This window comes from Dreissena polymorpha, chromosome 11, assembly GCF_020536995.1.
Source record: "Dreissena polymorpha isolate Duluth1 chromosome 11, UMN_Dpol_1.0, whole genome shotgun sequence".
Taxonomy (NCBI): Eukaryota; Metazoa; Mollusca; class Bivalvia; order Myida; family Dreissenidae; genus Dreissena; species Dreissena polymorpha.
In genome coordinates, this window is record NC_068365.1 from 60,226,477 (window position 1) to 60,248,908 (window position 22,432).

Below are 22,432 nucleotides of genomic sequence, written 5' to 3' on the forward strand. Positions count from 1 at the left end.
GGGTTGGCGATCTAGATCTGCTACAGTATTGGAAAGGAAAGGTGCGGCAGCTGCCGATTGTCTACTTTCACTTTCACAATAATCCGACAGTATTAATCGATGTTGATTACAGTACCTCCGAATCCTGCTGGGTTTCAACGGTTTTTGATGATTCATTCTTAAAAAATGCGTTAACGCAATTAATATTTTCCTAGTCCGAACGTTTTATTTTATTCGTGTATGAACGCCAATTGTGAGAATTTTTTCTGTTTTAACGTTTATATCTTGGCTTTCACATAACCCGGATGAAAATTTGACTGGTTTCCGGTAATTAATTGACGAAACACCCTTCTCGCGCAAGACCGGAATCCAGTAAAATAGTCACATGATTAATACGATTAGTTGCCCAGTTTCCATGACGTAATTTAAGAGCTAAATATAGAATCACTGGGATTCCCAGATTTGAGTGTTCGTCGGGAGAGAGAGAGAGAGCGAGATCGTTGTACATGGTACAAATTGGATAAGTGTCGACTTCCCAAAAGAAAAAAACATTTCTTTGAGGGTAAAATATTATATTTTGTTGAAAAATTTTATTTTTGGAGGGGAAATGGTAGTTTTAGGGGAAAAATTCTGATAGGGGAAGACGCCGAATATCGGCGTCACTTTCTTAGTAAAAAAAACCCCTGGATCACACATTTTATTATGAAATAAATACAATTAAGTAAATTTGAAGTATATTTTAGAGTGAATAAGTGCACTTGTTAAGAAAACAAACATGTCACAGAAAAAGTACATAAATACCAGTAATAAACTTTGTGTTTTAAATTAAAATTTAATATGGTGCCAATACCTCTGTATTCAATGGTCATAAATGTGGAATATATTCTCTTTTTCGTGAAGGGTGAGTACCAGTCTATAAGGACAGGGGAGGTGTATGCTTTTTTTTGTTGAAACAAGCTATTATCAAGTATAATTGTATCCTAATTTTAGTGAAAAGGTGCTAGTTCGAGATTTGAAGTTGGTGATTACCAATGCCAAACTGGGTCAGGATATGAAGGTGCTATTAATGGAGGTAAGATAAAGTAAGATATAGATGTAGATATTGTCAAATCGTTGGGATTACATTGCGGCAAAAAAAAAAAGGTGTGAAAAAAACTAAGCTGTTGTTCCACTGTGTTTAATTTTAAGTGAGCCACTCTCTGGAAAATAGGGCCTAGTGCATGTGGGTAAAGTGTCTGCCAGATGAGCATGGGCAGCTGCCCAGGCTATTCAGGGACAAAACTTTCTACCTTAGCTTGATTTTCATTAAGATTAGACTTCTTTAAAACGCAAACTACCATACAAGCGGAAAGTGTCATCCCTGATTAGCAAATGCGGACTTCACACACTTCTTTGGGTTGACACTTTTTGTACATTCATGAAGCCCTGTTTTCCTGATTATATGTTTTGCGACCTAGGCCATGATTTCTATAATATAGGCATGTCTGTTTTCACAATTTGACATTGGGACATAACAACCAGATTTTCAAAGGACAGATTTGATCACTGCTCTGAGAAAACAGGGTTTAATGCATGCGCATATTATGTCAGAAAATGCAATCTGCACAGGCTTGTTAGCTTTTATGGAACTTTCGTTTAAATAAGGTCTCTTCAAAACAAGAATCCAGTCTTGGAGGAAAGTGTCATCCATGATAAGCCTGTGCGGACTACACAGGCTTACCTGGGATGACACTTAACGCACATGCACAAGGCCGCTTTTCCCAGAGTGAGGCACATTTATGTGATGTGGATTTATCATTGCAGACAATTGCAGCTGGTTTCAACCCTGAGCAGCTGCTGACCTGGAACAACTTCCTGTCCGTGCTACGCATGATGGAGATGGACAAGAACAAAAAAGAGGTACTGGGGAATATCAAAGTTATGTATTTGGAACGGGTTCTGGAAAAACAGGGCCTAATGCAAGTGAGTAAAGTGTCATACCATATTAGCCAGTGCAGTCTGAACAGGCTTATCAGGGACAACACTTTCTGCTTAGAATGGATTTTTGTTGTCCACTACCTGTGAAACCGGATGGGACTTATGGTTTGCGCTCTGTGTGTCCGTCAGTCTGTGAGTCTGTCACACTTTTCTGGATCCTGCGATAACTTTAAAAGTTCTTAATATTTTTTGCTCAACTGAGCACAACGTGCTCATGGTGAGCTTGTGTGATCGCCTTTTGTCTGTCGTCCTTTGTCCGTCGTCCGTTGTGAGACGTCAACATTTGCTTTGTTCACTATCTAGAGGCCACATTTATTGTCCAATCTTCATGAAATTTGGTCAGAAGATTGGTTAACATGATATCTTGGACGAGTTCGAAAATGGTTACGTTTGCTTGAAAAACATGGCTGCCAAGGGGCGGCGCATTTTTCCTTATATGGCTATAGTAAAATCTTGTTAACACTCTAGAGGCCACAGTTATTGTCTGATCTTCATAAAACTTGGTCAGAAGATTCATCCCAATAATATCTTGGACGAGTTCGAAAATGATGCCGGTTGGTTGAAAAACATGGCCGCCAGGGGGCGGGGCATTTTTCATAATATGGCTGTAGTAAAACCTTGTTAACACTCTATAGGCCACATTTATTTTCCGATCTTCATGAAACTTGCTCAGAAGATTTGTCCCACTGATATCTTTGATGAGTTCAAAAATGGTAACCTTTGCATGAAAAACATGGCTGCCAAGGGGCGGGGCATTTTTCCTTATATGGCTATATATGGCTATAGTAAAATCTTGTTAACACTCTAGAGGCCACATTTATTGTCCAATCTTAATGAAACTTGGTCAGAAGATTCATCCCAATATTATCTTGGACGAGTTCGAAAATGATTCCGGTTGGTTGAAAAACATGGCCACCACAGGGGTGGGGCTATTTTCCTTATATGGCTATAGTAAAACCTTGTTAACACTCTAGAGGCCACATTTATTGTCCAATCTTGATGAAATATGGTCAGAAGATTTGTCTTAATGATATCTTGGATGAGTTCGAAAATGGTTACGTTTGCTTGAAAAACATGGCCGCCAAGGGGCGGGGCATTTTTCCTTATATGGCTATATAAGGCTGTAGTAAAATCTTGTTAACACTCTAGAGGCCACATTTATAGTCCGATCTTCATGAAACTCGGTCAGAAGATTCATCCCAATAATATCTTGGACGAGATCAAAAATGATGCCGGTTCGTTGAAAAACATGGCCACAACAGGGGCGGGGCTATTTTCCTTATATGGCTATAGTAAAACCTTGTTAACACTCTAGAGGTCACATTTATTTTTCGATCATCATGAAACTTGGTCAGAAGATTTGTCCCAATGATATCATGGATGAGTACGAAAATGGTTTTGGTTGCTTTGAAAACATGGCCACCAGGGGTGGGGCATTTTTCCTTTTATGGCTATATAAGCCTATAGTAAAACCTTGTTAACACTCTAGAGGCCACATTTATTGTCCAATCTTCATGAAATTTGGTCAGAAGATTGGTCTCAATGATATATTGGATGAGTTCGAAAATAATTATGTTTGCTTGAAAAAAATGGCTTCCAAGGGGCGGGGCATTTTTCCTTATATGGCTTTAGTAAAATCTTGTCAACACTCTAGAGGCCACATTTACTGTCCGGTCTTCATGAAACTTGGTCAGAAGAGTCAGCCCGATAATATCTTGAATGAGTTCAAAAATGATGCCGGTTGGTTGAAAAACATGTCTGCCAGGGGGCGGGGCATTTTTCCTTATATGGCTATAGTAAAACCTTGTTAACACTCTAGAGGCCACATTTATTTTCCGATCTTCGTGTCCCAATAATATCTTGTTATCTCAGGTGAGCGACTTTGGGCTTTTCAGGCCCTCTTGTTTCATGAAACTTGAAGCATGGACAGATGGCAATGTGGAGATTATGCACGTCATTTCATTTTGTTTCTACGTCAAGAATTCTGGTTGCTATGGCAACAAATAGACTAGAAATATTGCTGAAAATGGTGAATCCTGCGATAACTATAAAAGTTCTTCATATTTTTTCATGAAACTTCAAACATGGATAGATGGCAATATGGATCTTATGCACTTCACTTCATTTTGTTTCTACGTCAAGAATTCTTGTTCCTTTGGCAACAAATAGACTAGAAATATTGCTGAAAATGTTGGAGTTTCACCGGTACGGGACCATATTGCTTAACAATAGTCTTGTTTAGAAAGAGACTTGCTTAAAACAATAAATTCCATAAATGTGGGAAGTGTTGTCCCTGATTAGCCTGTGCTGACTGCACAAGCTTATATTTGATGACACTTAACGCACATGCATTTAACCCTGTTTTGTTTAGAGAGTGAGTCTCAATGATAACCCAGCATGGAGGGGGTATTTTATAATCATGCGGTCAGTCAGTTTATAAGTCTTTTTATCTGTTGCTATTATGGTTTATTTAACCCTTTCCCACTTAAAAACAAAGTGCAAATGGCTATGTGCAAGCAGCATAAAACAAGAACAGCCGGCAAGTAACTCGCTGTCTGTTCAAGTTTTATTTTGTTTGCTGCTCATCAGTATCTAAAGGTAGGAAATGAAGCCTTTAAAACTTGAATCTAGTTAGAAAGGTTTTTAATTAAATGTAATTTTTTAAGGGAATACAAATACTTCAACATACATATCTAAGTGGTAAAGGGTTAAATAAAATGTTTTAATATTTAATAGTAAACTTCTTCAACTTCTCAAGAGATTAATTTTATACTTGGAAGATGTCATCATCATAAAGTATAGATGCACAATACACTTTAGGTATCACCACATTTCTGAGTTATTTTCCTGAGATCAAAGCTGACCAAGTGGTGCGGGGGAATGCTTTTATTTGAAATATTGTTAAAACTTTTGAAATATGTTTGTATGCTTATGAAAGAGGAGAAATATTAATATTAAGAGTCTGGATAGAAAAGATTGACAGTTTTATTGTAATAATCAAGTCCAGACTGTATGTATGAAGTTTATGACTATGCCATATATGGGGTCTTGTACACCAATAGAATCTATTACAGTTTCCATTAAAAACATTCCAAATGCTCTTGAATTAATTTCTTGATTAATAATTGTTTATTGGTTGATGACCTATGATTTGGAGTTCTGATGTGTTGAAGGGGAAAATTATTCTTTAGAAATTGAAACAATACTATATTTGTTTTATGGATCAAGACGATTTGTTTATTTGTTTATTGGATATTTAAGTTTCAATGAGAAGGTTCTTTTCCAGGGAAAGAAAATAATGTATAATTTATGATCATGTCCTTTTTCTTGGGAAATATCAGAAATATTGTGTATTATGTTACAAAATTGACATTAGAAAAAAGAGACTTTTAATTGGTCATTGAGCATCAATTTTAAATAGCTTATCATAATTATTAACATTTGTTTTATCTATAGAAACCTGAGATCAATTGGATTCAAGGTCGGCCCTGGTTGCTACGGATACAGAAGATAGTGTGTCACAGATACTTCAGCTACTTTGGCAACTTCATCGCTCTCGTCAATGTCATTCTAATATCTGTAAGTAAAGGTTAGGAGTTTTGTAAACTTTGTGCAATGTTTTGGGACAGTAATTATCTTTATTATTGATGAAAAAGTTGTGTAGAAAATTGCATGTATCTGTATGTGAAATCCTTTTTTTATGCCCCCGGAACGAATGATCGGGGGTATATTGTTTTTGGCCTGTCTGTCTGTCTGTCATTCTGTCTGTCATTCTGTCTGTCATTCTGTCACCAAAACTTTAACCTTGGTTAAAGTTTTGCAATAACTTTTGCAATATTGAAGATAGCAACTTTGATACTTGGCATGCATGTGTATCTCATGGTGCTGCACATTTTGAGTGGTAAAAGGTCAAGATCAAGGTCATACTTCAAGGTCAAAGGTTAAATATATGGCTTCAAAGCGGCGCAATAGGGGGCATTGTGTTTCTGACAAACACATCTCTTGTTGATTGTCAATCTTCAACATTATTTTGTCAATACAGGGAAGCCACTGTTGTTGCTCAATTTTAATGGAACTTGGTCAGGACCTTTTTTCCAATGAAATGTCCAAATGAAGAAAAAGCTTGTGAGCATTCTAAAGGTCAAAATTATTTCAGAATTCTTCATGAAACTTGGTCAGAACCTTGGTCCGAATTCTGTTTGGTTCAAAACAAGGGCATTAAGGGAAAATAATATGGTAGCTTGGTCAAAGGAAAAAAAAAGCTCTAGTGGTTACATTTATTTCCCAATCTTCATGAATCTTGGTCAGAATATTTGTCCCCATGATACTTTGCATGAGTTGGAAACTGTGACAAGAGGGGTAAAAAACTAGTTTTCTATGTAAAAGAAAAGAAAAAGCTTGTGAACACTCTAGAGGCCACATTTATTGCCCAATCTTCATGAACTTGGTCAGAACTTATGTCCCAATGATGTTTTGTGGTGATATGGAGTCACATTCTAGGTCACTTTGTAAAATTAAAGAAAAAAAGTTGTGAACACTATATAGGCCACATTTATTGCTCAATCTGCTTGAAAATTGCTCAGAACATGCTTCCCAATAATATCTCAACATAGTAAACAATCTGGGTTTTATGGGGTCCTTAACTAGGTCCTAAGGTCAACAAACTTAAGGTAAAGACTGTGTTCACAATATGTCACATTAATTTCCAAATCTTCATGATGCCAGGTCAGAAAATTTGTCAAAATTATATCTTAACTGAGTTCTTAACTGGGTCACGTGCAGTAAAATCTTCTCAGATCAGTTCCTAAGTCTCTCATGTGACCACCATAAGGCCTTTTCGATACTTATTTATTATGAAAATCCTATAAAATACAATTATGTTGAGGTAGTTCTGTTCAGCTAGGGATAGTTAAGTTATCTTAAAGATGTGAGCCTCGCTCAGTGAAAATGGGGTTTAATTAGTGTGTGTAAAGTGTCATCACAGGCTAGCCTGTGCAGTATGTGCGGACTGCAAACGACGATACTTTATGCACATGCATTAAACGGCCTTTTCACGGCCCATATTTAGGTCGCAACAGTACAACTCCGTTGAATTTGGAAGGGTTTAAGAAAAATGGTGTCTACTTTGCAATCACGAGATTTCGGGTTCAAACATCATTTGGAGAATAATTTCAGGATCTTTCCAACGCTATTAAGTTCTGTTTCTTTCTGAGGCAAGGGGCTCAAGTATGTATATAAGCTTAAAGCTTTAATTAAAAGATATGAAATTTACTAGCTCTTTGCATTAAGCTTTGGATTAAGATATATTGTCTTATTTCATTAAAACATGTATGTACTGTTTTGCATTTGAAGTCTTGTACTTAAATATGCAATTATGTTTAATGTTTTAGTTTGAACTGGCCACAGAGTATGACAGGGCCTTGACATCCAGTAAATCAGCTCTCAGAGTGAGTTTTTTCTTTTGATTATAACAGATATGATAAGCACCAAAATAACTAAAAATAAATTAAAATTTTCTTTTTGTTAAAACTCTTCCAGCTGAACTGTTTATATAAAATCAGTTGTTTTCCTAAAGTTTGACAAAATCAAAATTGAATTTAAAACCAAACATACATTATAAGAAGAAAAGAAGAAATTCAAAGAATTATTAAATACATTGTATCTAGTCATGCATGATTCATTGTAAAATATTGGATCAGTTGCTCCCCTTTGCTTGCAACAATATCAGTAAATTCTTTTTTAACAAATGCATAATTTGATCTTAATGTGCTCTGTAAACGTCATATACATTTTATCCCCAAAAATGTTTAATATGATCCTTCTAGTAAGTGATTTTGTCCCATTTTATATTCAGTTGTTTGCTAAATTTAATGCAGAATAATTTTTTTAATATTTGATTTATCTTTAATTAACCACTGCGATTCTATTAACATACTAATCTTAATTATATACAAATGTTTTTGTCAGATACAAGGGTTTCACACCCAACCATTGACATAAATATTCTTGTTGTTATTAAACAATATGTTGTTTTCAGATAATCAACTTTTTGTTTATCATCTACTACGTGATAGAGCAAAGTCTGATGGTTGTGTGTTTGGGATTTAGACGCTACCTTTACGACTGGACCAACATCTATGATGGAATCATTGTCACTATTCTTTTGGTATGAACAATCAAATAAATATAACTTAACTATTTCTTAGCTCATCTGAGCACAAAGTACTGAATGTGACCTATTGTGATCACTGTATGTCCCGTGTCTGTAGTGCTTTGGTGTCCAGTGTGCGGTATATGGTGTGCATCCTTAATTTTTTAGCTCGACTTTTCGAAGAAAAATGAGAGCTATACTACTCGCCCCGGCGTCGGCCTCAGCTTGGCTGTTGGTTAAAGTTTTTAGCTCATCTATTTTTTGAAAAAAAAAAAGAGCTATTGTCATCACCTTGGCGTCGGCGTTGGCGTCGGCGTCCGATTAAGTTTTGCGTATAGGTCCACTTTTCTCAGAAAGTATCAATGCTATTGCATTCAAACTTGGTACACTTACTTACTATCATGAGAGGACTGGGCAGGCAAAGTTAGATAACTCTGGCGTGCATTTTGACAGAATTATGTGCCCTTTTTATACTTAGAAAATTGAAAATTTTGGTTAAGTTTTGCGTTTAGGTCCACTTTCCTCACAAAGTACCAATGCTATTGCATTCAAACTTGGTACAATTACTAACTATCATGAGGGGACTGGGCAGGCAAAGTTAGATAACTCTGGCGTGCAGTTTGACAGAATTATGTGCCCTTTTTATACTTAGAAAATTGAAAATTTTGGTTAGGTTTTGTGTTTAGGTCCATTTTATTCCTTAAGTATCAAAGCTATTGCTTTCATACTTGCAACACTTACATATGTACTAACTATCATAAGGGGAATGTGCAGGCAAAGTAATGTAACTCTGACTGGCATTTGGACAGAATTATGTGCCCTTTTTATACTTAGAAAATTGAAAAATTGGTTAAGTTTTGTGTTTAGGTGCACTTTATTCCTGAAGTATTACAGCTATTGCTTTCATACTTGCAACACTTACTGACTATCGTAAGGGAACTGTGCAGGCAAAGTTTAGTAACTCTGACTGGCATTTTTACAGAATTATGGCCCTTTTTATACTTAGAAAATTGAAAATTTGGATAAGTTTTGTGTTTTGGTCCATTTTACTTCTAAAGTATCATAGCTATTGCTTTCAGAGTTGGAACACTAGCTAACTGTCATAAGGGGACTGTACAGGACAAGTTGCATAACTCTGGTTGGCATTTTGACGGAATTATGGCCCTTTTTTGACTTAGTAACTTTGAATATTTTGTTAAATTTTGTGTTTAGATGCACTTTACTTCTAAAGTATCAAGGCTATTGCTTTAAAACTTCAAATAATTTCTTACTATCATGAGGGTACTGTACCTGGCAAGTTAAATTTGACATTGACCTTTGAATGACCTTGAATCTCAAGGTCAAATAAATAAATTTTGCTTAAATTGCCATAACTTCTTTATTTAGGACCAGATTTGATTCATACTTTGACAAAACAACGCTTACCTGATATACCACAATGGACTCCGCCAAAACCATCCCCCAGGTCCAACCCCAGAATCCCCCCCAAAATTTTTTATATATATTTTTTTCCTATTTAGCTCCACTGGCCAAAAGCCAGCTGGGCTTATGTCATGGTCCTGTGTCCATCGTGTGTGCGTGCGTTAACTTTTCCTTTAAACATCTTCTCCTAAACTACTGGTCCAATTCTGATGAAATTTCTCAGGAATGTTCCTGGGGTGAACCTCTTTCAAATTTGTTCAAATTATGTCCCTGGGGTCAAATTTGACCCTGCCCAGGGGGTCACAAAAATGAAAATTTACTTATATAAGGCCTATTTTGTGAAAACTTTAAAAATCATCTCATCCATAACCATTGGGCCTAGGGCTATCAAATTTGGTATGTAGAGACATCTAATAGTCCTCTACCAAATTTATTTAAGTTATGCCCCTGGGGTCAAATTTGACCCTGCCCCGGGGGTCAGAAAATTGAACATATGCATATATAAGGCCTATTTTGTGAAAAATTAAAAATCATCTCTTCCATAACCATTGGGCCTAGGGCTATCAAATTTGGTATGTAGAGACATCTAATAGTCCTCTACCAAATTTCTTCAAATTATGCCCCTGGGGTCAAATTTGACCCTGACTCAGGGGTCACAAAATTGAACATATGCTTATATAAGGTCTATTTTGTGAAAACTTAAAAAATCATTTCGTCCATAACCATTGGGCCTAGGGCTATCAAATTTGGTATGTAGAGACATCTAATAGTCCTCTACCAAATTTCTTCAAATTATGCCCCTGGGGTCAAATTTGACCCTGACTCAGGGGTCACAAAATTGAACATATGCTTATATAAGGTCTATTTTGTGAAAACTTAAAAAATCATTTCGTCCATAACCATTGGGCCTAGGGCTATCAAATTTGGTATGTAGAGACATCTTATAGTCCTCTACCAAATTTCTTCAAATTATGCCCCTGGGGTCAAATTTGGCCCTGCCCCGGGGGTCACAAAATTGAACATATGCTTATATAGGGTCTATTTTGTGAAAACTTTACAAAACTCCTTGTCCATAACCATTGGGCCTAGGGCTACCAAATTTGGTATGTAGTGACATCTTATAGTCCTCTACCAATTTTTTTCAAATTTTGCCCCTGGGGTCAAGTTTGACCCTGCCCGAGGGTCACAAAATTGAACATATGCTTATATAAGGCTTATTTTGTGAAAACTTTAACAATCATTCTGTCCATAACTGTCTGGCAAAGGGGTACCAAATTTGGTATGTAGTGACATGTAATAGTTTTCTTCTTAGTTTGTTCAAATTATGTCCCTGGGGTCAAATTTGAAACTGCCCCGTGGGTCACAAAATTGAATATATGCTTATAAAGGTCTTATTTTGTGAATTCTTTAAAAATCATCTTGTCCATAAACATTGGGACTAGGGCTACCAAATTTTGTATGTAGTTAAATCTTATAGTTCTCTACCAAGTTTGTTCAAAATATGCCCCTGGGGTCAAATTTGACCCTGCCCCGGGGATCACAAAATTGAACTTATGCTTATATAAGGCCTATTTTGTGAAAACTTCAAAAATCTTCTGTCCATAACCATCCGGCCTAAGGGCTATCATATTTGGTATGTAGTGACATTTTATAGTCCTCTACCAAATTTGTTCATATTTTATCCCTGGGGTCAAATTTAAACCTGCCCCGGGGGTCACAAAATTGAACATATGCTTATATAATGCCTATTTTGTAAAAAATTTCTTGTCCATAACCATTAGGCCTAGGGCAACACAATTTGGTATGTAGTGACATTGTATAGTCCTCCACCTAGTTTGTTCAAATTATGCCCCTGGAGTCAAATTTGACCCTGCCCTGGGGGCCACAAAATCGATTATATGCTTATATAGTGCCTATTTTGTGAAAACTTTAAAAATCATATTGTCCCTAACCATAAGGCATAGGGCTTCCAAATTTGGTATGTAGTGACATCTAATAGTTCTCTACCAAGTTTGTTCAAATTATGCCCCTTTGGTCAAATTTGACCCTGCCCGGGGGTCACTAAACTGAACATACACTTATATAGGGCCTATTTTGTGAAAACTTAAAAAACTTTTGTCCATAACCATTGGGCCTAGGGCTACCAAATTTGGTATGTAGTGACATCTAATAAACCTCTTCCAAATTGTTCAAATAATGCCTCTGGGGTCAACTTTGACCCTGCCCTGGGGGTCACAAAATTGAATAAACGCTTATAAAGTTCCTATTTTGTGAAATCTTTAAAAATCTTCTTGTCGAAAACCATTCAGACTATGGCTACCAAATTTGGTATGCAGTAACATCTTATAGTCCTCTACCAAGTTTGTTTAAATTATGCCCTTTGGGTCAAATTTTACCCTGACCCGCGGGTCACAAAACTGAACATTATATACGCTTATATCTTGCTTATTTTGTGAAAACTTTTAAAATATTCTTGTCCTTAACTCTAGGACCTAGGGCTTCAATATTTTGTATGTACATGTAGTGAGATATAGTAGTCCTCTACAAAGTTTGCTCAAATTATGCCCCTGGGGTTAAATTTGACCAAGCCCAGGGGGTCACAAAAGCGATGTTCTGCCTTGGATGCGCCCTTGCGTCATTGGCTCAAAAATAAAAGATTTGTCCCCACCTGTTTTCCGTATATGGGTCCGCGAGCCCACAGGAATTAGTAATAAAAACTAATCAATTCAATTGGTAAGTCAGTAAAGTAATCGAGTGAGTGTGTAATCAAAACGAATTATTTCATTGGACGTGACGTCATTTTGCAGCCAATGGTAAATTTACTTTAATAACACTTTATTGCATTGATAAGTTGAGATGATAACAACCAATCAAAATGGCGGAAAGTGACCGGCCGAAGAAAACAAAATCCATTTTAGTTTTTGTCCTCCAGCAAGTAAAATTAGAAAATACGACGATAATAATAACAACACCCCAACAGAGTCTTCCCAAGTCCCAACATCGCTTAGCAATGACAAAAAAGTCTACCCCTGACCCTAAACATACGTTCCAAGCAAATTGGCTTCGAAAATTGTCTTGGTCACTGTTTGACAACAACAAAATGACATACACTTTGTGCATAAAGCACAAAAAAAACGCCTTTACTATCGGTAATTCTAATTATCGAACAAGTACTTTGACACGCAATGCTGAGTTCAATGACCATAAATCTGTTGAAAGTTTTGTAAATATGTTGACTTTTGTTTGACAGTTTTAAAAAGTTTTTAAAATATTCATGGTTGAATAAGAATGTTAAGTCCTGTGGACTTGCTGTAAGAAGAAAACAAGCAAATTTAAGAGTGCAAGTAAAATATAATAAGTTTCTGAAAATTAAATTCTGCTACAAATATATTTCTCTGTCCCCATATTTTTCCTTTTTGTCCCCACTTTTTTAACCATAAAGGTTCCCTGTCCCCAATAGTAAAAATTCACGGCAGAACACTGCAAAAGTGTACATGTGCTTAAATAGGGCCTATATTTAAGTATTTGAACATGCAGAGAATATTTGTTTCAGCCTTTTTTCAACAGTGGAGCGATACAGGGCCATCATGGCCCACTTGTTTTTTATACCCCCGGTAGCAGTTGAACTGTCCGTCAGTCTGTGCATCCATCCGAAAACTTTAACATTGACCATAACTATTGCAATATTGTAGATAGCAACATGATATTTGGCATTGATGTGTATCTCATGGAGCTGCACATTTTGAGTTGTGGAAGGTCAAGGTCGTACTTCAAGGTCAAAGGTCAAATATATGGGCGTCTGTCCGTTTGCCCGAAAACTTTAACATTGGTCATAACTATTGCAATATTGAAGATAGCAACATGATATTTGGCATGGATGTGTATCTCATGGAGCTGCACATTTACAGTGGTGAAATGTCAAGGTCATCCTTCAAGGTCAAAGGTCAAAGGTCAAAATTTGCAATATTGAAGATAGCAACTCAATATTTGGCATGCATGAGTATCTCATTGAGCTGCACATTTTGAGTGTTGAAAGGTCATGGTCATCCTTCAAGGTCAAAGGTCAAGGTCAAATTTTGCAATAATGAAGATATCAACTCAATATTTGGCATGCATGCGTATCTTATGTAGCTTCACATTTTGAGTGGTGAAAGGTCAAGGTCATCCTTCAAGGTCAAAGGTCAAATTTTGCGATATTGAAGATAGCAACTTGATATTTGGCTTGCATGCGTATCTCATGGAGCTGCACATTTTGAGTGATGAAAGGTCAAGGTCATCCTTCAAGGTCAAAGGTCAAATTTTGCGATATTAAAGATAGCAACTCCATATTTGGCATGCATGTGTATCTCATGGAGCTGCACATTTTGAGTGGTGAAAGGTCATGGTCATCCTTCAAGGTCAAAGGTCAAATTTTGAAATATTGAAGATATCAACTCGATATTTGGCATGCATGCGTATCTTATGTAGCTTCACATTTTGAGTGGGGAAAGGTCAAGGTCATCCTTCAAGGTCAAAGGTCAAATTTTGCAATATTGAAGATAGCAACTTGATATTTGGCTTGCATGCGTATCTCATGGAGCTGCACATTTTGAGTGATGAAAGGTCAAGGTCATCCTTCAAGGTCAAAGGTCAAATTTTGCGATATTATAGATAGCAACTTGATATTTGGCATGCATGCATATCTCATGGAGCTGCACATTTTGAGTGGTGAAAGGTCAAGGTCATCCTTCGAGGTCAAAGATATGGCTTTAAAGCGGCGCAGTAGGGGGCATTGTGTTTCACGAACACAGCTCTAACAACACTTACAACACTTACCTGAATACCACAATGGACTCCACCCAAACCAACCCCCACCCCAGAATCCCCCACCCCCCCCCCCCCCCCCCCCCCCCCCCCCCGCCCGATAAAAAAGAAGATTCCCCCTCTCCACCCCCCCCCACACAAAAAATATTATTTTTTGAAACATGGTAAAAAACAAAAAAAAAAATGTTTTTATTTTTGAAAGACCGTCCAGCCATCACACCCAAGCTATTGCTATCAAACTTGAAATGTAATGTTATTAGTTTGTTTTATGTCTTTACAAATGTTCAATAGATTGTTGAAAATATACTTGAACTCAGAATCGCCCAGAATGTACCACTTCTTTAAAACATGAGTGATCAATATGTTTCAATTATGGTCCTCTTCCAGTTAGAATATGACTATATTACCTTGACCTTATTGAATATTAACAATTTCCCCTTTATACTGTCAAGCACTTGAAAAGTCGAGCTTGTTGTCTTCTGACAGCTCTTTTTAGCTCATCTATTTTTTGAAAAAAAAAAATGAGCTATTGTCATCACCTTGGCGTCGGCGTCGGCGTCTGCGTCGGCGTCGGCGTCCGGTTAAGTTTTGCGTTTAGGTCCACTTTTCTCATAAAGTATCAATGCTATTGCATTCAAACTTGGTACACTTGCTTACTATCATGAGGGGACTGGGCAGGCAAAGTTAGATAACTCTGGCGTGCATTTTGACTGAATTATGTGCCCTTTTTATACTTAGAAAATTGAAAATTTTGGTTAAGTTTTGCGTTTAGGTCCACTTTTTTCAGAAAGTATCAATGCTATTGCATTCAAACTTGGTACACTTACTTACTATCATGAGGGGACTGGGCTAGCAAAGTTAGATAACTCTGGCGTGCATTTTGACAGAATTATGTGCCCTTTTTATACTTAGAAAATTGAAAATTTTGGTTAAGTTTTGTGTTAAGGTCCGTTTTATTCCTTAAGTATCAAAGCTATTGCTTTCATACTTGCAACACTTACTAACTACCGTAAGGGGACTGTGCAGGCAAAGTTATGTAACTCTGACTGGCATTTGGACGGAATTATGGGCCCTTTATACTTAGAAAATTGAAAGTTTGGTTAAGTTTTGTGTTTTGGTCCACTTTACCCCTAAAGTATCATAGATATTGCTATCATACTTGGAACACTCGCAAACTATCATAAGGGTACAGTAAAAGGACAAGTTGCATAACTCTGGATGTCATTTTTACGGAATTATGGCCCTTTTTTGACTTAGTAACTTTGAATATATGGTTAAATTTTGTGTTTCGATCCACTTTACTTCTTAAGTATCAAGGCTATTGCTTTCAAACTTCAAATACTTTCATGCTATCATGAGGTTACTGTACCTGGCAAGTTGAATTTTACCTTGACCTTTGAATGACCTTGACTCTCAAGGTCAAATGATTAAATTTCTCTAAAATTGCCATAACTTCTTTATTTATGATTAGATTTGATTGATACTTTGACAAAACTACTCTTACCTGACATACCACAATAGACTCCACCCAAACCATCGCCCGTGCCCCCCCCCCAACCCCCCCCCCCCTTTTTTTTTTTTTTTTTTTTTTTTTAAGATCATCTCACAAATGACCACCACACCCTCACACTATACCCCCCCCACCCCACCCCCTCCCCAATTTTTTTTTTAAACGGTTAAAAAACAAAACTATTTATTTTGATTATTTTATGTTTGAAATACCGTCAAACCATCGCACCCAAGAATCCCCCCCACCCCACCCCCCCCTCCCCCCGCCCGAATCCCCCCCCCCTATTTTTTTTTTTTTTTTTTTTTTTTAAGATCATCTCACAAATTACCACCACACCCTCACACTATTCCCCCCACCTCACCCCCCCCCCCCATTTTTTTTATGAAACGGTTTAAAAAACAAATATTTATTTTTATTATTTTATGTTTGAAATACTGTCCAACCATCGCACCCAAGAATCCCCCCCCACCCCCCCCCCCCAATTTTTTTTTTCCTTTTTTTCGCATTTTTGGAAGAAAATGTGATAAATGTCCACACACCCACACAATGCACCGCTCTTCACTCCACCCCTCCCTCCTTTGTGATTGAAAATGAGAGTCCCTTCACCTTTAAAAAGAAAATAGATGAGCGGTCTGCACCCGCAAGGCGGTGCTCTTGTTTTAGCTTGTTACCACTCTAGAGGCCATATTTATTACTCAATCAGAAATTTGGTCAGAATGTACAGTTGGACAATATCTAATTGCCTAGTTGGGTCATTTATGTCGCAAAACTAAGTCACTAGGTAAAAACATTGTTAAGTGTAGATGTTCATTTTTGAGGAAACTTGGTCAGATTGTTGCGCTAACATTTTCTAGGCTGAGTTGGAGACTGTTTGTTGCGTGTATTAAAGGTCATGGTAACCGTTTGAGGTAAATAGTCAGAGTTGGCTTGTAAAAGCTTGTGTTTGACATAAGAAGAGTTTTGAGATTAAAGTGGAATTTGTGCCCTATGCCCACATGTCTTGTTTATTTAGGGCTTCCTATTGTTCTCTTACTAAGTTTGTGACCTCTGTCAGGTCAAGTCCTCAACAATGAGTGGCCGTGAACTAAAGTGAGCACTAAAAGGCCATCATGGCTCTCTTGTTTTCACTGATAATTTTTAAGTTGCTTCTTTATTGTTAATCATAATATGATGATGAGAATGCTTGCTTTCAAAAAATATGCCCCAAGCAGTTATAATAAATAAATCAAACTGAAAGTTGTTTTCTAACAATGGCCAGTTTTATCTTTTGTAAGGTTGATATTTCTAACATAAAAGTATTTTCAGTTTGTTAAAACTTAGTTGTACAAAATTACAGTACAATTGTAGATACATCATATCAATTTTCGTATGATCTGCAACATTTACATGTACTTCTGCTAAAATGATACAGGGTCTAAATTAATGTAGGGTCACCATTGCATGTTGGATATGGTGTCGTCCTAGGGAGGTCATGGGTTTTATCCCCACTATCGAAGGCAGAATGAATAGTACTTAAATAAAATAATAAAGGTAAAAATGTAATATTATAGATAAAACATTATCAACTTTTATATAACAATTATAGAAAAGAAGACTGAATCAAATCTTGCACTGATTTTAGACTATTATACAGCCACAGCTATACAGCTATACTATACACGCTAACCATTTCAATAAAGATGACTTCACAAAATGATCATAGATGTTCAAGCAACTGACTGATAACACAGATTTTTTTATATATATTTCAGATCAGTGAGATTGTCACAGTGTCAATCTATGGCTTCCCATTCTTCAGGTATTTGTTACTCACAGTCTGTTCAGGTTTAATGCTGTTTGCTGCTCATCAGTGCCTAAGGATTGGAAATGAAGCCTTTAAAACTTAAGTCTAGTAAGAAAGGTCTTCAATTAAATTTAACTTTCTAAGGGACTAAAAATTAGTCAAAATATGTATCTAAGTGATAAAGGGTTTAACAAAAAAATCAGGATGCCATTTTACGCACATGCATTTAATCCCGTTTTCCAAGAGCGAGGCACACATGTTTCAGTGAATCAGAGGCTCATGACAACACCATACTGTGGAACACTGTGCGACTGATCAACATCTTGATTATGTTTCGAGTTCTCAGGGTCATCTGGCATATTAAGGTAACCATAACAACAAGTATTCTATGTGATTTCCTTAAGGATTGGAATAATACTGAAACATTTGAGTATTCTTTTTCCTTTATTTGAATATTTAAACTCTTTAAAAGGTATTTTTGCCATAAAAAGACAATAGTTTTCTTTAAAATTATGGTTATGTACCTGCATATTTGAATACCTGTGTTGATGTATTAATTTAAAAAATCATAAATGAAATTCAAACACAGTTCACTGAAGTCAAAGTTTGGCCTTTAATATTAACTTTTTTTTGTCTATAAAAACACTATAGCCATTTTAAGCTCGGCGTTTTCGGAGAAAACCCGAGGAATTGTCATAGCCAGCTAGTCGTGTCCGTCGTTGTGTCGTCCGCTTTGTGCTCAAATCTTAACATTTTGTCAAGGTTTTGAACATTGGCTCTAAAATCAAAATGCTTCAACCTACAACTTTGAAACTTCATATGTAGCTGCACCTTGATGAGTTCTACATGCCACACCCATTTTTGGATCATAAGGTCAAAGGTCAAGGTCACTGTGCCCTCTAAAAAAAATTAAAAATTCTGACAAGCTTTCATTTATTAAAAACTGCACCCGCAGCCGAGTGTGGCACCCGTTATGCGGTGCTCTTGTTAGGTTTCAGAATTTGGTGAACATTGACCTTTCATTCTCACTCAGTTCAAGCTGTCTAAACATAATAGATACATATTGTTTTCACGTTTCAGGCAATAGCTATATAGCTATTGTTTCCATGTTTCAGGCAATTGATATATAGCTATTGTTTTCATGTTTCAGGTAATGACTAATTAGCTATTGTTTCCACGTTTTAGGCATTGGCTATATAGCTATTGTTTCCATGTTTCAGGCAATGGCTATATAGCTATTGTTTCCATGTTTCAGGCTATGGCTATATAGCTATTGTTTCCATGTTTCAGGCAATAACTATATAGCTATTGTTTCCATGTTTCGGGCAATGGCTATATAGCTTTTGTTTCCATGTTTCAGGCAATGACTATATAGCTATTGTTTCCATGTTTGAGGCAATGGCTATATAGCTTTTGTTTCCATGTTTCAGGCAATGGCTATAGTGGCTCACACTCTTCTAGACCTTGTGAAAAACCTGAGGTCATTTGGAGGAATCCTGGTTGTAAGTTCAATGCAGTTGAAAATGATTATTGTATAAAAACATTCTGATTTTATGTGATTAATGTGTTATGATTGCTCTGGGAAAAAAACGGCTTAATGCATGTGCGAAAAGTGTTGTCCCAGATTAGCCTGTGTGGACTGCAAAGGCTAATCAGGAATGTCAACGCTTTTTTTAAAATTAAATTTTTGTGTGAAACAAAGTCTCTTCTGCAGGTAAATTCAATCTAGGTGGACAGCACAGGCTTATCTGTGATTACACTTTAGGCACATGTATTTGTTTTAGTGTTTATCCCAGCATTTATAGAGGGATCACAGATTTGCCCTTGTCATCTGTCAGGTTTTTGTGTTGCTTATAATTTTATAAAGTTTTGCGGATGTAGTTTACAATCGTGGTAATCTGCATGTGAGCTTACACTCCTGGATGTTTTGATGCAGTTTGTATCATGGTGAGCTATTTGGATACCATAGTGACTGTTGTCGGTCTATTCGTATGTGTGTGTCTGTCCCGTCAGCTTTTTTGTTCAAACAACACCTCATCCATTGCTGGGGGGTTGACTTTGACAAAGCTTCACAGGAATGTTCTTTGGGTGGTCCTTTAACCCTTTACCACTTCGATACTCATTTTGAAGCATCTCTGAAATTAAACTTAATTAAAGACCTTTCTTACTTCATGTAGATTCAAATTATAAAGGCTTCATTTCCAACTCTTACATACTGATGAGCAGCAAACAGCATAAAACCTGAACAGAATGCGAGTTACTCTCGAGCTGTTCTTGTTTTATGCTGTTTGCACATTTTCATATGCTTTTAAGTGGTCCTTTAATGTTCAAATTCTTCAGATTGTTTTGGCTTTGCTGATTAATAAGGTCACAGGACTCAAAACAGGGATTGGGAAAAAAAAATAAAAATTGAAAATCATTACTGAAAACCCATTGCCCTTATTTGTAATTTGTCCCCTACCGGTTTCACGGGAGGGTACTTATGGTTTGCGCTCTGTCTGTCTGCCTGCCTGCCTGCCTGCCTGCCTGCCTGCCTGCCTCTGTCTGTCTGTCTGTCTGTCTGTCTGTCTGTCTGTCTGTCTGTCTGTCTGTCTGTCTGTCTGTCTGTCTGTCTGTCTGTCTGTCTGTCTGTCTGTCTGTCTGTCTGTCTGTCTGCCTGCCTGCCTGCCTGCCTGCCTGCCTGCCTGCCTGCCTGCCTGCCTGCCTGCCTGCCTGCCTGCCTGCCTGCCACACTTTTCTGGATCCTGCGATAACTTAAAAAGTTCTTGATATTTTTTCATGAAACTTGATACATGGATAGATGGCAATATGGACATTATGCACGTCATTTTATTTTGTTCCTACATGAAAAATTCTGGTTGCTAGGGCAATAAATAGACTAAAAATACTGCTGAAAATGGTGGTGTTCTGGATCCTGCGATAACTTTAAAATTTCTTGATATTTTTTCATGAAACTTATAACATGGATAGATGGCAATATGGACATTATGCACGTCATTTCATTTTGTTCCTACGTCAAAAATTCTGGTTGCTATGGCAACAAATAATATATAAAAAATTCTGAAAATGGTGGAATTTCTGACAATGGTGGAGCCGGTAGGGGACTATATTGCATGGCAATAGTCTTGTTCCAGTTGGTATACTGCGAAATCAATATTGTAGGTAGGATTATTGGTGGGTCCGCTAAACCACAAAATCAAAAGTCCAAGAAACATGTACGTCAATGTCTTTTATCACACAATATAAAGTTATTAATACAAATTAGATTATGCTTCATTGTAAAAATTCACAAAATTTAATTTCAACAAAATTAAATGATTCCACATTTAGCTGAGTTTTGGGGGCACATATCTGTTTTTTAAAGCTAAGCATTTTTATGCCCCCGGATCGAATGATCGGGAGCATATTGTTTTTTGCCTGTCTGTCTGTCATTCTGTCCCAAAACTTTAACCTTGGTTAAAGTTTTAAATAACTTTTGCAATATTGAAGATAGCAACTTGATATTTGGCATGCGTGTGTATCTCATGAAGCTGCACATTTTGAGTGGTGAAAGGTCAAGGCCATCCTTCAAGGTCAAAAGTCAACAAGATATGTGTTTGTCAGAAACACTATGTCCCCTTTTGTGCCGCTTTGAAGCTATATATTTGACCTTTGACCTTGAAGGATGACCTTGAAAATATTGCAAAAGATATAGCAAATGTAAAATTTGGCGCAAACAAACAAACACACAAACAAACCAACAGACAGGGCAAAAATATAATGTCCCCCACTATAGTAAATACAATCCAAGGGAAGTAATAAGCTTTAAAAGGGAGATAATTTCTAAACCTGCCAAATGATATATTGAAATTTTATTTCAAAGCGGGGCAATAGGGGGCATTGTGTTTCTGACAAACACATCTCTTGTTATATAAGATATTACAAATACATGTTTTTTTTCAATGGAACAACAACAACAATGCATGTTCAAAAGGTAGTTTTGTATGTGTTTAACAAACTTTTTTTTTCCTTCTTTAGTATGGAAGGCAGTATTCCCTCAATTAAATTCCTTTAAAATCATATACTTTTCCCAAAATTTTATGTTTACCTTCGAGAATTTTTCCCTTTCCTTATTTGTGTTGGAGATATTTTTCCCGATACAAAAGGCTTAAGGTCCATTCCACAATACAAAAGAGCCATTCTTTTACTTAACTTGTCTAGTTTTGTTAAAATGCTGTATACAGTTGCTTTGTATTCTTTTTAAGGTGATCTACTATTTTTTTGCCATGCTGGGAATGGAGTTGTTTCAAGGCAAGATTACATACGCTCCTGTCAACAACACCGGGTAAGAAAACTTGGTTTTCATGTTTCAATATATTATTTTGCCTCCTAAACAGAAGCATTTTTTTCTTTGCTAAACAGTTTAAAATTAATTATATGAGTTGTGTTCTGAGAAAACTGGGCGTAATGCATCTGTGTAAAGTGTCGTCCCAGAGATCAGCCTGTGCAGTCCATCCAGGCTTATCGGGGACTACAATTTCTGCTTTTATGGATTATTTTGTTAAAAGGAAGTCTGATCTTAGCAAAAATCCAGTGTAGGTGGAAAGTGTCATCCCCAATTAGTAGTGCTGCAACAATATGCCAAAAAGCGTATTGCAATATATTGTCACTTCAAAAACCTGTATTGCAATATATCGCAATATATTGCTAACTTGTACCAGAAGTATAACTCGCCAATTACCCGATAATCCCGTATATTCCAGTTTTAAAGCAAATTCTGGTAAATATTTGCTATAAAAGTGCTCAAGAATAACAAGAAACACAAACG

At 36.7% G+C, this 22,432-nt stretch overlaps 1 protein-coding gene across 2 annotated transcripts in view; it reads left to right on the plus strand.

Moving 5' to 3' along the window:
* The window catches only part of LOC127851917 (two pore channel protein 2-like), a 60,288-nt gene that overhangs the window by 24,307 nt on the left and 13,549 nt on the right, over positions 1–22,432 (plus strand). For both annotated transcript variants that reach the window (XM_052385903.1, XM_052385904.1), the window contains exons 12-20: positions 970–1,051; positions 1,783–1,878; positions 5,413–5,535; positions 7,347–7,403; positions 7,994–8,122; positions 17,594–17,640; positions 17,891–17,990; positions 19,056–19,127; positions 21,870–21,949. In XM_052385903.1, the coding sequence (XP_052241863.1) occupies positions 970–1,051; positions 1,783–1,878; positions 5,413–5,535; positions 7,347–7,403; positions 7,994–8,122; positions 17,594–17,640; positions 17,891–17,990; positions 19,056–19,127; positions 21,870–21,949 (786 nt within the window). The remainder of the gene's footprint in view (positions 1–969; positions 1,052–1,782; positions 1,879–5,412; positions 5,536–7,346; positions 7,404–7,993; positions 8,123–17,593; positions 17,641–17,890; positions 17,991–19,055; positions 19,128–21,869; positions 21,950–22,432) is intronic.